Source organism: Tribolium madens, unplaced genomic scaffold (genome assembly GCF_015345945.1).
Source record: "Tribolium madens isolate multiple individuals breed KSU strain unplaced genomic scaffold, Tmad_KSU_1.1 Scaffold_96;HRSCAF=242;Tcas5.2_LG5, whole genome shotgun sequence".
NCBI lineage: Eukaryota > Metazoa > Arthropoda > Insecta > Coleoptera > Tenebrionidae > Tribolium > Tribolium madens.
The window spans coordinates 3167939-3183811 of record NW_025401068.1 but is presented as its reverse complement, the minus strand read 5'-3'; the positions used below and the strand labels follow the sequence as shown (position 1 = coordinate 3183811).

Below are 15873 nucleotides of genomic sequence, written 5' to 3'. Positions count from 1 at the left end.
ACAGCTAAAATCCCTAAAATTAAAAATTACGAATCATTTCACCGACTTGTTTCTTGTCGTTTTCAATAAACAAATCGCAAAAATGTCGGTTTTATGCCCCGAAATTGCACCCCCGGGATTCTCATTTGCTAATTGCAAACGGTAAGCCTATAAAAATCTAATTATTTTAATTTTTTGCTTAAATTCTGGCCCGTATTTTGCCTTGTCATCAACATAACCTCTTTCAGAAATGCTGTACTCGAAACTAAAGGCTTTCCGGTCCCCAAAGCCACCAAAACTGGCACTACGATTGTTGGAATCACTTACAAAGATGGAGTTATCCTTGGGGCTGACACCCGAGCCACTGAAGATACCACAGTCTCTGATAAAAACTGCGAAAAGATCCACTACCTCGCCCCCAATATGTAGTAAGTGTTTTTTCAAAGTCACACATATTGGTTTAATGCTACCAACAAGGGCTAAATGTAATAAATTACAGTTGTTGCGGGGCCGGGACTGCAGCCGATACAGAACAAACCACCCAAATGATTTCCTCTCAACTTGAACTCCACCGTTTGTTCACCAATCGAATTCCACGTGTGGCTACCGCTAACCAAATGCTGAAACAGTATCTCTTCCGCTACCAAGGGTACATTGGTGCAGCTCTCGTCCTTGGCGGCGTTGACGTCACTGGGCCACATTTGTACTCCATTTACCCCCATGGTTCCACAGATAAACTACCGTACACTACCATGGGTTCTGGTTCACTTGCTGCCATGGCAGTTTTTGAGTCACGCTGGAAGCCCGATTTAGATGAGGAAGAAGGAGTTAAGTTGGTACGGGATGCCATCGCTGCTGGTATTTTCAACGATTTGGGGTCAGGGTCTAATGTGGATGTTTGCATAATAAGAAAGGGGTCTGTTGATTATCGCCGAACTTACGATGAGGCAAACAAAAAGGGGGTCCGTCAGTCGTCTTACCAGTACCCCAAAGGGACTACTTCTGTTTTAAAAAGTAAAGTAATCAAGGTTGATGTGGTTGACGTTGCTGTTCATTCTATTGAGGCTGAGCAGATGGATACGGCTTAAATTAATTAAATGTTTTTTCAAGTAAATACATTTATTCAGTTCATAATAAAATATATAAAAAATGATTATTTTTTTCAATATAAATATGAGTATCAATTTTAAAAAATATAAAATTTCTAATCTAGTCATGGAATAACAAATCGCTAATGTTAGTTTTTATGAACTATAAAATCCCAAGTGTCTTTCCATCTTAAATCAATAATATCATTTGTAGTTAAAGGAGTTGTACCATAACACAATACGGTAAATTTGGTAAAAACGTAAAATATGCAACAAATCCATAAAAATATAAGTACTATAAAAATATACTTTATAACTCTGATTTTAAAAATATCACTAATTGTTAAATAAACGTGTTCGATCAAGGCAGCCAATAACAAGGTTTTGAACGTAAATGCCGGCAAATAATGGTGTAAAAAGAGCGTCCGCTCAACAAAAAAATATGGTAAATAATGAAACAAATACCCTGTGAAAAATAACTCTCCAATTAATTGAAATTGTTCCCATTTTTTCTCATCAAGATCGTAACAATGTCTCCGGCGACGAAGAAGATAGAAGACAAGTAAAGTAAAGTAGGTGGCAAGGCCGGCGGTTCCGGAGTACCAAAGTAAGAGATTTCCAATGAGATGTATTTGAGCCTACGATTGGAATTTATTTTTTTCTGAATTAGATTTACGTTGACTTACGTTGCTTGTCGACGAGACCCAATAAGCGATCCCCCGAGCCATCAACGGCCATTCCAGAGGTTCCGAACTGTACATATGATTTTGCACGCTTTCAGTCCCCGAAAACAGCATTTTGTAATGCAATTCGAAGAATTTCTCCCAGAATGTTAGCGAAGTTGCTGCTGTTGGGATCATTTCAGCGGTGACGAGTTCACGTTCGCGTTCTTTTTGATCATCGGCTGTTAATCAAATAATTATTTTTTTTATTAAGATGAGGGAAAAATTACATTTTGTGTAGCGGTGCTCCTCGACGTTCCATACAGTGTCGTCTTGATTGATAATCCTGTCAGCTGCAACTTCATGCTGATGGAAGCCCCAATCTGGGAGTTGTCGTCCAGTGAATTTGAGAGCTGTGTTTGTATCAACATGTATCAGTCTTATCAATGATTGTATAGTATGCCAGTTGTCTCCGTTTTGATCCCGGTTTAAAATTTCGACCCTCCAGAGATTTTGTGCAGGCATTGAGACGTTGTAGTCGATGTAACAGGAAACTTCCTGACATTGCGGGGACACAGGGGCGGCCACATCGTGGGAATTTAAGGCACGGCTTGTTATACCTGAAAAATTTTACGTAATAGGAAAATTATAAATGAATAAAAATCGTTTGTCACCATGAACTAACTGGATGACATCTCCATGCTTTATTACATCTATGGGTTGTTCGACAACAAGGTCGTTTTTATTTGGCCTCTTAACAATCCACCAGTTATTAACATCCTTGAACGAATAACAGGTGACTTGTTGTTGATGACTAGATCCTCTTTTGTCGGGATATCTGATTGGATAAACGTGATTGTGGGAATGTAACCAGCACGTCCTCCCATGGGTGTGCCTAAAATTGCGATTTAAAAAATTACCACTAATTGTCACAAGTACCTTAGAGTAATCTGCGATCCGTGTGCCACCAAAAGGGGCTGTCCTTTGGTGATGGAAGCCAAACCACCGTCAAGGGAGGCTTGAAACGCACTGGTCATAATACTATCATGTGGTCCCGCTTTGTACAATACTTTCAAATGAATGTAAAAAACAGACAAGTAAATTAAAAGAGAAAATGAAGTCGTGACGACCGTTTGGACAACAAATCGTATAAAAAGGGCCCTATCTGTAAGAGTGGAGGAAGACAACATTTTCCAAAAGTCACGACCGAGGATCGCAATCCCCAAACAAAACGAATAAAACCCAACATATTTCACAGACAAAGCGCAAGTCAGTGAAATAAACCCGAGGCCGAGCCACAAAAACCAAAAAATGCAATACGGATTTGAGTAGTATTGGCGAAATTTTAAAATGCAAAAAATGCCAAATAAGGCAAAAAAGAGTAACATTGACTCCATTAAAATAAACCGACTTTGGGTCAACAAAGCGTTATCTAATAAGAGTAATACTGCTGCCAACAACGAAGTCCATTGTGTTAACCCCAACTCTAGCATCAAATGATAAGATGTCGGTATTATCAAACTTCCAAAAAATGCAGGGACAAAACGTAGAGCAAACAATGGGATTGTCTCAGGATATGGACTTCCTATTTTATCGAATTTGAATTTTCCGTCAAAACCGGCCAAGTAGGCCACTGCTGCTATTAACTGTTTCCCCAATGGGGGGTGAGAATCAAAGAAAAATATGTTTTTCATGTAGAGAGACACATATTTACCATAATGTAACTCATCAAATCTAAAAAATAACAATTAGAACAGGAAAATCACACTTGGGGTCACTTACACAATGTTTTTGGGTTCTTCCAGTCTGTACATTCGAGTCAGTAAACCACACAAAAATAACCCTATTGAGATTAAATCAATTTCAAAGTTTATTCGCAAAAATTTGGCCGTTTTAACCGAGTATGATACCTCTTTTTCTTCATTGTTTAAATAATTGAGAGTATTGCCGTTTGGTTTCTTACATTTTTCACTGGGATTGTCCTGAATTTTCTCTTTTTGTGCACTTTTTTTCTCATTGTCGCTGTATTGATCAATCAACTTATCTTTATGTTTCCTGTTGCGTAAACTTTCCATTTATTTCAAAGAAACGGTAAAGGCACACACATTTTTGAAAAATATGTCATTAAGGCAGGTGAAACATCCACGTAGCACTTTGAGGTCATTAGCACCGATCTTTCCGAGATTCTGTTTAGGTTAGGTCAGTTTTATGTTTACATTTTTCTCATTCCAAATAATTGTTATACAAGGCTATATTTGCAGTTGATCTCATTTATTATTATTATTATTTTTAAGAAATGAGTATTTCGTGATTAAAAATATAACCTTAAAAATAAGCAAATGTATTTAAAAATAGGTTTCAGTAAAATAAAATATTGTAAACAATTTCTTGGGTTATTAACACATGTCTTATCACTCCTTTATTATTTTGTAGATAAAAATTAAATTTTTCGTTTTTTGTGTTTACAAATATGGTAATTTTATCATTGCTGTTGGTACCTTCTTAAAAGAGGCGCGTATTTTTGAATAATCTCTTCTAGGTTAAGTCTTCTCTTGTTTGTTCACAAAAAAGACCACAATGGACAAAGATAACGAAACCACTGGTAATTGCCCTATTTGTGATAAATCATTTTCATTGAACTTGATCGAAAATCACGTCAACAAGTGTATTTTCCTAAACTCGGCGGATGCTGAAGAAATGCCCAAACGAAAACGCTCCCCTTCGCCAGTTATCCCTCAAAATTTCACAGGAAAACCAAAATCCACCCAAAAACTCGAATTAACTTCACCATCTAAAAAAGCAAAAACTTCAAGCTCGTCTTCAACTAGCACCAAAGAGAACCCCCTGACATTCACGACTCCTTTGGCCAAACAACTCCAACCCAAAAGTTTGGACGACTTTATAGGCCAAAACCACGTCTTGGGTGAAAACACCGTGCTGAGGACACTACTGGAGAAAGGAGACATCCCAAATATGGTGCTGTGGGGGCCTCCCGGTTGCGGCAAAACCTCCCTCTCGGGAGTTATCCAAGGGATATGTAAAAGTAACCCCACGAAATTGAAATTTGTGTCATTATGCGCGGCGACTGCAGGAGTCAAGGACGTGCAAAATGTGGTCTCGGCAGCGAAATTGCAGCAGAAATTCGGGTGCCGCACTGTGCTATTCATGGATGAGATTCACAGATTTAATAAAAAACAACAAGATATTTTCCTGTTGCATGTGGAGAAAGGGGACATCGTGTTAGTAGGGGCGACCACTGAGAACCCCTCGTTTACTGTAAATTCGGCGCTTTTGAGCCGCTGTCGTGTCATTGTCTTGCAGAAATTGGAGCCCGATTGCTTGTATAAAATTCTAGAACGTGGGGCTAGGAATTTCAATGTGGAAATTGTAGATACAGGGGCCAAGAGTAAAGGTTTTGCAGTTCAAGCAGATGCTCTTAAGTGGTTGGCTGATATAAGCGATGGGGACGCTAGAATTGCCTTGGGAAACCTTCAGCTAGTTCTCCAATACAACGAAGTTAAAAATAAAGTTGTTACGATCGAGGATATTAAGGAAAAAATCAAGAAATCTCATTTGTTGTATGATCGCAAAGGGGAAGAGCATTATAATGTCATTTCAGCCATGCACAAGTCAATCAGGGGCTCAGATGCTAATGCTGCTCTTTATTGGACCACAAGAATGATAGTCAGTGGAGAGGACCCTCTATTTATTGCTCGCAGAATGGTCAGGGCCGCTAGTGAAGATATTGGTAAAAAAAATGAAACTCAGTGATCATTTAGTATTTTTTGGTTCAGGTAATGCAGACCCGAGAGCTCTACAATTAGCAGTCACTACAATGCAAGGATGTCAGTTATTGGGAATGCCCGAATCTGATGTACTTTTGGCCCAGTGCGCAATTTATTTAGCTAGGGCCCCAAAATCAAGAGAGGCCGATTCGGCATTAGCTAGAGCAAAACAGGCCATCAAAAGTTGTGAGGGGTTGCAACCCTCTGTCCCTATGCACTTGAGGAATGCTCCAACCAGATTAATGAAAGATTTAGGTTTGCTTTTAGCTTTTTTGACTGAGAATTGTTTTTAATAATGTACAATTTTAGGATATGGTAAACTTGAAGGTAGTGAAAGGTACTACATGCCACCAGAACTCAAAGATGTGGACTTTTTCAAATAATTTCTATCACCAAATATTTTTATATTCTTTATTTTATCAAATCTGTAATATACAGACTCCTACAATCACTGTTATTGTAACAGGAATATAATAACTAAAATGGATTGTTCAAAATATAAATATTTTTACATTAACTAAAGCTCTTACAAGGTCGCCTAAAATAATCCAGATTTAAAAAAATGATAGATGATTCGTTTCTTGATAAAACAATTATTTAAAAAATGCACCGCTTCCATACAACGTTTTCAAATTTATTCACAATAAATTAATTGTTAAAACTTCACTATTACTTACAACTTAACATAATTACACACGGAACAGCACAGAGGTGCATTAAAATGAAAAATTTCACTAAATTAAAAGATGTAATCTGGACCTGCCATATCGATAGCCCAACGAAACTTGTCTCTTTGCGTCTTGTTATAGATTTTTTCGATTGGGACACCGTATTTTTTACACCAAGCGACACTGATACGGGGATCCAAATAATTAAGTTTGGAAGTACCCAAAGCGATGGTTTTATTTTCGTCTCTGTCAGTTTCCTGGATTTCCAATTTCGTCAACTGTTCCTTCAAGCGTTGCAACATTTTCTTCTTTTTATCATAGACGGTTTTCTCTTTAACACTGCCGTGTTTCGCATCTTTTGCCGCATCTTTGACCTGTCGTTCTGCATCTCTTATCGCTTCCTTCTTCGCATCGATTTTCTCCTTTAGTTTTTCCATGGACTTTTCGTGCCCTTTCGGCACTGAACGTTGATGGTTACAGAGGATAGCAACCGCGCGATTCGCCCGATTGTAAGCTAAAATTTTCTCCGCCACTGAATCGTCCGCATTTGTCAATTTATCCAACTGTTGTTGCAAAGTCCAAGACGCGTTGTAAGTACGGAACACTTTCGCTGTGAGGCCTTCCATTAGTTCGTTCAGATGTTTATTCATAATTGCGGTATTGAGACGATCGAACAAATCATCCCCTGGCGATTTGTGTTCCATGAAAAGTTGCAAGTTTTTGAAGACACGTTTTTCGACCGGCACTTCGTTATAGTAACGTATAGAGTCTTTACCCAGGAAATCAAACACTACAACGTACTCTTTGCCGTCTTTTTCCTTGTGTAGAGAGATATGTTCAACTCGGAGCGAGCAACAGCCTACTGTATCCGCCTGATCTTCGTCTTTTTCGTTACCTGCTCTCAGCGCTAGTTTATCAATGAAATACAAGGCCACTGCACGCTGTCTGATACGCATTTCTTTCGACTTCCAATCATCTTTATACTCTTCACGAATTTTATCAATGCACTTGTGTAATCTTCTGGCAGTTTCGTATTTTTGCCAATCCTTTTCGCCTTTTAATTTTGAACTGGGATTTAGCATTATGTATTTCACTTGATTCTGTACGTTTTCAGTCCATGAGGCCAACCACGTAACATTGTCATCATGTCTGACTTCTTTCCATTGGTGTCCCGGTGGAGGTTCCGGTATTTTCGAATCTTTACTACAATTAATTATAATATCCTCAGCCTCCACTCGCCGTTTCAACATCCCCATTTTTGGATGTTCCCCGCGCCCTCTGAACAAACCAGGTGGTTCAATTTTGAAATTACCTATTTTTTCCTTGTGGCCGTCTATATTGCAAAATCCATACTCTTTAACCAAAGCCTCGTTTTTCTCTTTTATCGCTTGCTTCTCTTCTTTTGTACGATTTCTATTTTTCTCTGCAAGATCCATGTAGTAGGCATGCATTGATTTAAAATTGCACTTTCTTAAATCTTTAATCAATTTTCTTTCGCTTTCTGTCATCACTTTTCGCCAATCTTTGAAGAAATTATTATTGAACACTTCTTTTGTTGTGTAATCGTGATCTAACATTTTTGAATAGAAACTGGCTACTTCTTCAGCTTCTTGAGATAATTTCATTTCTTTGCCATCATAGTAGAATTTCACGTGATCAGGTAATGGTTCATATGGTGGTGCAAAAACAGGACCCTTGTGCTCCAAAAATTTCCACTTCTTTCCATCATCTTCCTTTTTTTCTTCCCACCTTAAGAAAACAACAAAAAATCAATTATTGTTAATTAAAAACAAAGCACTTATCTTATACCTCTTTGAAACTAACAGTTTTTGCAAAATCTGGCGGCGCCTTGTTTTAGTTTTCTCGGTTTTAGAAACATTTGAGACGTTTTGAACACTGACATGTGTTAACCTAAGTTTATTTTTGGCGACTTGAGAAGTCGCTAATAAAAATTTACATTGTCGTAAACTATAAATTGTAATACCTTTCATATAATGTACGGAAAATATTCTTTTAAACATCACAACAAAAAGCAAACAATTTTTACATCTAACGTTTCGCCATTACACTGTCAAAACAACAACAGCGCCCTCTACTTCTGTTGGCGCTAAATTTCAAACTTACCATTTCCACACTTCTTGCGGTTCCTCTTCTTTCTTCTTTCGTCCACCTTTCTTAGGACTTTCACCCTCAGTCTTGATCGAATCCTTTTCTTTCTTAATCTTCTCTTTTTTTACAGGTCGCTCCCACTCTTCTTCTTCTTCATCCTCTATAGATCTCTTCTTTTTCTTCTTTTCAGACTTATCCTTCTTCTCTTTCTTTGGTTTCTTTCGCGCATTTAACGGCATGTCATCTTCGTCGTCAGACTCAATTTTTCTTTTAACTGATGGATGTTCCATTCTGGCAGACTAAAAAGAAATATAAATTAGCACCATTAAAAATATGCAGAAAAAGTGCAAAGTGCAAAATATTAGTCAAAAATCAAACTAAACATGTTAATATTAAAACCACTAAACAAACATTAATACTTCAGAAAACCTACCAATTTGTGTCTGTGAGCGAACGGTTTTCGCTGAAAAGACAATGGAATATTAATGACTAAAGAGATTACAAAAAATGTTTATTGTCCTTAGTAATTGTGTGGCAAGTGGCCATTATTTCAAAGTGTTTTTATTTAGTATAAAGGCATAAACGTGAATGAAATACATACCAGAGGCAAATCTTCATCGCTGTCATCTTCCTGTTTTACATCAGCATTACTATCCTCAAATCTCGATTCGTCCGATTTAAATTGAGACAAATTGTAATCACAGCTGCTCACAGTTGAGGCATTTTTGTCATCAACTTCATCTTGAGATTCGGGTTCTTCTTTGATTATGAGCTTATTATCATCTTCATCGATTGAATCTTCTTTCGCGGAATCTTCTCTCCCCACGTCATTTTCATGTTTTGAATGGTTTTTATTCTTCTTTTCTCTCTCGTCGTCTGATAATAAAAACAATAATCAACATTCCAGCATGATAGTTTTTATTATCATACATAAACTTGGATTTTACAGTTAGATAATTTTTACAATTATTGTCACTTGTACTAGTTGGATTTTGTCCAAGTTTTATAAGGTTGTGGACCGAAAATTTAACATAAAAAATAATTACATAATAGTACCGATTGTCTTAATTTAACTTTTCTTAAATTGTAGCAAAATACGAATAATTGCTAGCCCAATTAAAGTGAATAAAATTTAAAATAAATCAAGGAAATTTATATGACCTCTACTAATTCACTTTTCTTTATTGAAATAAATATTTCCGACTACAAATAATCAAATAGTTGCCAATTATGACGATTGATGATGCATTAAAAACTGTATATTTTTTATACTTAACAGGTAATTTAAAAATTTAACTCCAATACTGAGACATAATAAACAAGATGTGATTAATTTACAATGAAAGACAAAACAATCACAAATATTTCATTTGATAACTTAAAATGCTGATTCAAATATGGTTATTTTAGAAGAACAAGCAGTCATAACATTTAATTGAGATTTCAATTAATATTTCGATAACTATCGAAAGTGGTCTCGAGTCTTTGAATATTTATTCTTCGACAAAATAATTAACAAACAACTCACATAAGCTCGCATTTCTAAAATCTAGTTCATGCAACAATAAGAATTGTTTTAGACATTCTCGCAGTATGCATTTCGAAGTGAAACGTGAGTTTGAAAAATGTCTTTAATATCTTGGAAAAAGCACGTTTCTTAAACAATGTTAACAAAAACTTTAGAATTCAACGTCTTCGTTATTTCCTATAATATAAAACAAAAAAATATTCAACACTTAGATGTTCCTTGTGTCTTTACACGAGCATTTTTAACAATTCTTTTTTATTAAAATATGAAAAATAATGCAAAAAAATCAGTCATTAAAAAACGCAAAAATTAACCTCAACTTGGTAAAAATTACGAATGATGAAAACTTAAACGAGAAAAACAATCTTGTCTGAAATCTTCAGGATTAATTTTAAAGATAATACAAATTACATACCAGCTTGTGTCAGAAAGCAATGTTTTCTTTCCGCAATCACGAAGATGGTAATTTTTTTAATACATGCCTTATCTATATAACTGCAAGCCATTACAATCATTAAAAAACTCAAATAATTAGGTTTTTACTTACATACCTCATATTTAAATTTATTATTTCGAGTATTGCCATTAACGTCCCAAAAATTTGTATTACATTAAATTTTGACAAATCAAACTAACTCAAAACTATGGATACCGTTGTGATACAATGAAAAATTGTTTTTTTTTTAATTAATTTGAAATACATCGTTATCTTGGTTTGCCCAAATTTAGTATTTAGACAAATTGTAGAGCATTAAGTGGTTTAGAGCCTAGAGCAAAAATAACACCTACAAAAATTGATAACAGCCAAAAAAACTGCACTACTTTTGTTAGACGTGATTTTAGTCGTACTATTAGAACAAAATTTGGATACAAACCGTTAAGACTTGGCCATTTTTGCAGATGTGCTTTTATGCTTTACGCCCTCTGGTGAAGTGAAGTAGCAATCGCTACAAATAAATTTTTAGCAAACTAGATGAAAAAAAAAAATACCATAGGATTTCTCCGATTCTTTCTCGCTCTTCCTCTCTTTTCTATCCTTCTTGTCTTTATCTTTAGAGCTGGAATGATGCTTATCTTTGTCTCTGTGCTTATCTTTGGAGCTGCTGTGTCGGTCCTTATCTTTATCCTTTGAGGAGCTGTGCTTCTCTTTATCCTTCCGGTCCTTTTCTTTATCCTTCGAGCTCGACTTGTGGTCCGAACTCTTGTGTTCTCTGTCCTTATCCTTGGAGGATTTTTTCTCGTCCCGGTGTTTGTCCTTGTCGCGGTGCTTGTCCTTGTCGGTGCGCTCCTTGTCTCGACTTGAAGACTTGTGCGAACTATGTCGTTCCTTATCTCGATCTTTATCCTTCGAACTGGAACTATGCCGGTCTTTATCCTTCGAGCTCTTGTGCTCTTTACTTTTACTTTTGTCCCTGTCTCTCTCGCGGTCCTTGTCTCTGTGCTTGTCTTTATGCTCCGATTTGTGGCCCTTCTTGTCCGAGTAGCCGTTTATGCCGTTTACTTGGACCGAATCGCTGTTATACTCTTTCATCTTGTGGCTCTGCACCAAAAAACGTGCTAATTATAAATGGAGCCCCCCTAGATTCCCCGCAAATTAACCCCAAATCAGCGAAATGAAGCTTTTTAAAACACGTAATCTCGATTTATCGCGAATATTCTCGACTCGATGCCACAAACGTGGGACTTAGTCTCTGACGCCATTTTGGGACTTAGAAAAATTTCGCTCGAATGCTGTTTGAGCACGAGAAAACCGCCGTTATTTCACACAATGCGGAAAATGTGGACGAGCCGAAATTCGCGTAATTAAATTCTAGACTAAATTTGGTACTTACAGGACTGGAATCTTCCTCATTAGCACCGTTTTCGACATCCATCGCTTCGCAGATTGAACGAGGCAAACACTTAGAATCCTCGTTGAGGAAACGCAACGCTTTTATGACAAAGTACGCGATTGCGCATAGTGCGCATGCGCCGCACACCGAGGCAATAACCTGTAGCGCGCTATTATTTGAATTTGGTGCGTTCAACTTTGAACTTGAAAAGTGGACGAATGTCACAGAATCAGCTGCTTGAAATTTATTGCAGAGTTTCGGGAGAAAGTTATTGTTTTGGTCGTTGATGATTCAAAGGATGATCACATTTTTGTGTCAATGGACGATTTTTTCGGTGGGTTTTTGGGAATTTTAATTTATTGAGTGGGTTATAGAAAATGTATGCACTTGTTGCATGAAGGTGGAATTGAGATATTTCAGACAAAATGATCAAAATTCTTTCACTTAAAGTTTCTCTCATGCAACCACGTGTAAAGTTGTGGAACTTGAGCAAATTTTATCTCCATTCTTGTCAGTTTTACCTGACTTTCTGGGAAAACTTATTCGAATTGTTTCTTATTGTTTTCTTAGAAATGTCTTAGTAGGGCCCTTTAGGTATTCTTTATGTCTACAAACGGTCGACAATTCTGAGTTCAGTTCATTTTTAGCATTCATTTTAAAATAAAAAAAAATAACAGTTTATTCATATCGTGAAAAACCGTTTTGATATGTAAAACGTTCTTCAAAAACTATTTTGGGTGTTTCTAGACGACCAAAATTTTGAAAATTGTAATTTTATTTGCAATGCTTTCCGTAACCGTTTTAGTGGCAAACTCGATTTTACAAAATCGGTCAATTTTTCTGATCAAACTTTATAAAAATTTAATTTGGTATATTCTACAAATACATACTGTTCCGATTTATTTCTAGACAAATAAGAGGAAAAAAGCATATACCTATCTTTGTATTTATTGTCTGCTAAAAAACATATAGATTCCCATTGAAGTCGTGATTCTTGAAAAATATGACTTTGAAATCGCCCACGATATGAACGTCGAAATATTGGGATTTCTGGAACTCTTTACAAATAATTGTGTTCAGATTACAGAAAAGGAATTTGTTTTAGGAATAAATGATGTTAGACACAAAATAACCCTTATTAATTCCTTTCAAAAGTTTATTTTAAATATAAATTAAGTAAGATGATGAAGTGATCGAATTATTTATCAACAATACGTCATTTCTCAACTGACCTTCGAACAAAATATTGTAAATTAATAAACTTTTTGCAAATATTTGTTGGGTGGAATTAATTTTTTTCAGTTTGCTTGATTCCCTAATTTTATCACCTGATTTCTTAACATCATAAATTTTCGCTCAAATTTGTCTTCAGGGAATTAAAGCGTATTTATTAGTATTTGAGTTTGTTAAATTTTTATACGATAATTCTCTTCCCTTTTGTTGATTCATATATTCCACTGATTTCACTCGTCACAAAGTCGGTATTAAAGACTTGTAAGTATGAAAAAAATCACATTTTCCCTAGTTTTAAAACTAATTAATTATTAAAATTAACAACAAATAACAAATAGATAAGGACAAATAGATTTCCCAGTTCAAAATAAAGCGATTTAACCCAACTTAGCTCTACACCAAATTGCACCATTTAAAATTAAATTATGAATTTTTTTTTGTTTAAGTTAATAATTAATTACATTATTAACTATCACAAACATTCATAAAGACACTAAAACAATAAAAATATACGGCCAATGTCCAAAATTTTAACACATCTACTTAAGTAATTTTTTTACTCTAAAAGCAAGATTAATACAAAACTTTTGAAAGATACAAAAATTGTTTAAAAACAATATACCTTTCACTCGGATTACGTATAACAAAAATATGGCTTAAAATGTGTTAAGTTGTTACTAAGTAAGTACTTTTACAATAATAATAAAATAAAATGAATAGCACCAAAAACATGTGGTTTTGATATTAAATTGCCTACACCAAATTTTATGAAAATCGATTAATCCATTAAAAAGTTATTAAAAAAAAAACAAAATTAATTTTTAAACTTTGGCGCTCTCTAACTTTTAAACGTTTCAACTTGGTATCATGTATTACACTTTGTCCCCATCTCTTCATTCACCCTGTAGTTTATCAAGAAAATCTCAATACACTTTAATAAAAATGTTCTTCTTTGTTTACCTTCTTCTCACTTTCTCGAGCATCTTTGTTGATAAGTAAACATATGAACGGAAGCGATAAGATAGCAAATACGAGAAAAACGGTCAATGGTGCGAAATTATAAATATTTTATTTCGAAAATAATTGCAGATAAAAAGGTTTAGATGACAATAAATGATCGAAATGAGAGGCTTGGCTCTGCATTTGCCAAAAGACACTCACCATTCAATATTCTTGGGCAATAAATAAGATAAAAACATTTCTGTTACTTAAATAACCGCTAAAAAACACTGCTCTCAATTGTTTAAAAAATTATCGAGTGGTTTTCTCCCAAATAATCTGACCATTTTTATAACACCGATTTTATTTTTTGTTAGTAATAAAACAACATCACATTTGTGTCACCAGTTGTTTTATTATTTCAATAAATATTTGTCTTCTTGTACATTCGGTTTACTACTTATATATCGTAAATAGGTGTGCCATCCGTATTCCATGTATTCTTCACTTTTTCAAAGACAAACAGCATATACAAAGCTGAAAAAAAAACTGTTACCTAACAAGTCGACAAATTGATAGCAACTTACAAGAAGCTTCCCACTCTGACTTGGACAAAGTTCCGATTTTTCCACTTTTGTTTTCCTTCTTCAAAAATTCCTCTGCATGGCTATAATCCTCAGGATCAGTTCCCAAGAGTGGAGTATTGTCATAAGGAGGATAGGTTTCAAGACTTTTCATGTTAATAAGTAGCTGCTTTCCTTCATTTTTCATTTGTTCGTAATAATCGTAAAACTTTTCCTTCTTCATAAATTTCAACCCATACTTTCTGGCTAGTTTGATTAAAGTAGGAAAATGAACCAAAAACTCTGGACAATCCACCACACCATCCAGATGAAAATTGTATTTAGCACCAAAGAGCGGTGGTTTATTTACATCACAGTCAAAATGCACTTGATACACGTCATTGCCGAAGGTATCCGAATCTGCTCGTCGTGCCCTCGCGATGAGATCATTAGCGTCTGGTATTGTCCCAATGAAAAACCCCCCAGGCTGAAGACACTCAGAGGCATTGCGTATCATGCATTCAGCTTGGGGTAAACTCTCGAAACTATAATGAAAAGCGAATTGGCAACTAACAAGATCGAGTTTCATTGAAGGGTCGGTGTATTTCTCACGCAATCTGACTCGAGAGCAGTCGCCAGCTATGTACTCAATGGAGTAAATATTTCCCCCGTTTCTTTCGCGACTACTTCGCTCTTTCATGTCGTTGTAGCGTGATCTACATTGGTCCAAAGAGACGGAGGCAATATCGCTGCAAATTAAGTGTGTGATATTCCCTTTTCTCCACTTGAGGAGGTCGCCCCCTTTGCCGCAACACATGTCCAACACGCGAACTGGCGCGTTGTGCTTCTTCCCGTCTTTGATTTTTGTTAAATATTCGTTAATTAACATACTTTTGATCCAATTATGAAAATTTCTCATGTAAACTATACGCGATTTGGACCTTTCATCTAAACCTTTTTCCTCCAAGAGATTGTAATGAGTTGCAACTACCTTGGCATACCCTTCACTCGTTTTACTAACAGCTTGTCCCTCATTCGTTTTCAAGCGTTTTTCTGTAGGTTCTTCAATCTCACGTTTTCTTTTTGCTTTGTAACGACTACTTGTTGATTCCTCATATTGGGGTTGTTCTGATCGTGTAACTTCTTCCTCGGTCTCTTCTCTGTAATTACTGTTATCCGTCTGAAGCTCGTTACTTCTTGCATCCGCATCTTGAGCCGCTAACACTAAAGTTTGTTCCAAATCATCGGTATTTTCGGATTCGTTGTAGTCTTCTACTTCTTGTGAAATTAAAGTTGCACTTGAAGACATTTTCGCACTCAACTAAATTTAATGTACCACTGACCTTCAAAACGTTGCATTTACAACAACAAAATTAATAATGCACAAAAATAAATAACTTTCTCTGAAAATTGGACTAAGAGTTCAATAACCTCAGTCTGTCAATTTTATGTCAAACTCGGAAACGTGTCCAAAGTCACAATCTTGC

The 15873-nt window shown here is 35.7% G+C and overlaps 5 protein-coding genes across 8 annotated transcripts; 2 read left to right on the top strand and 3 right to left on the bottom strand.

Moving 5' to 3' along the window:
* Positions 1 to 9: 9 nt before the first annotated feature.
* LOC123013495 (proteasome subunit beta type-7-like) lies at positions 10 to 1132 on the top strand. The gene is made up of 3 exons (XM_044412025.1): positions 10 to 141; positions 228 to 407; positions 479 to 1132. Exons 1-3 carry the CDS (start codon positions 83 to 85, stop codon positions 1065 to 1067), a joined length of 828 nt encoding a protein of 275 aa, XP_044267960.1. The 5' UTR covers positions 10 to 82; the 3' UTR covers positions 1068 to 1132.
* On the bottom strand, positions 1086 to 4077 carry LOC123013491 (protein O-mannosyltransferase 1). The gene is made up of 6 exons (XM_044412019.1): positions 3512 to 4077; positions 2669 to 3463; positions 2404 to 2624; positions 2020 to 2349; positions 1754 to 1971; positions 1086 to 1705 (listed from the first exon to the last, which is right to left on the bottom strand). Exons 1-6 carry the CDS (start codon positions 3802 to 3804, stop codon positions 1217 to 1219), a joined length of 2346 nt encoding a protein of 781 aa, XP_044267954.1. The 5' UTR covers positions 3805 to 4077; the 3' UTR covers positions 1086 to 1216.
* A 118-nt stretch (positions 4078 to 4195) lies between these two features.
* Positions 4196 to 6001, top strand: LOC123013492 (ATPase WRNIP1-like). Its single transcript, XM_044412020.1, has 3 exons — positions 4196 to 5477; positions 5524 to 5769; positions 5824 to 6001. Exons 1-3 carry the CDS (start codon positions 4307 to 4309, stop codon positions 5895 to 5897), a joined length of 1491 nt encoding a protein of 496 aa, XP_044267955.1. The 5' UTR covers positions 4196 to 4306; the 3' UTR covers positions 5898 to 6001.
* LOC123013490 (DNA topoisomerase 1) lies at positions 5912 to 11763 on the bottom strand. Of its 4 annotated transcripts, none has more exons than XM_044412015.1 (6): positions 11652 to 11763; positions 10810 to 11359; positions 8893 to 9167; positions 8725 to 8754; positions 8307 to 8590; positions 5912 to 7931 (listed from the first exon to the last, which is right to left on the bottom strand). In XM_044412015.1, exons 1-6 carry the CDS (start codon positions 11691 to 11693, stop codon positions 6254 to 6256), a joined length of 2859 nt encoding a protein of 952 aa, XP_044267950.1. In that variant the 5' UTR covers positions 11694 to 11763; the 3' UTR covers positions 5912 to 6253. The 4 variants fall into 4 exon arrangements, with proteins under 4 accessions (XP_044267950.1, XP_044267952.1, XP_044267951.1 ...); XM_044412017.1 differs by lacking the exons at positions 10810 to 11359; positions 11652 to 11763 and adding exons at positions 10235 to 10314; positions 10371 to 10413; XM_044412016.1 differs by lacking the exon at positions 8725 to 8754.
* A 2406-nt stretch (positions 11764 to 14169) lies between these two features.
* On the bottom strand, positions 14170 to 15855 carry LOC123013154 (mRNA cap guanine-N7 methyltransferase). The gene is made up of 2 exons (XM_044411530.1): positions 14411 to 15855; positions 14170 to 14360 (listed from the first exon to the last, which is right to left on the bottom strand). Exons 1-2 carry the CDS (start codon positions 15693 to 15695, stop codon positions 14284 to 14286), a joined length of 1362 nt encoding a protein of 453 aa, XP_044267465.1. The 5' UTR covers positions 15696 to 15855; the 3' UTR covers positions 14170 to 14283.
* Positions 15856 to 15873: the final 18 nt, after the last annotated feature.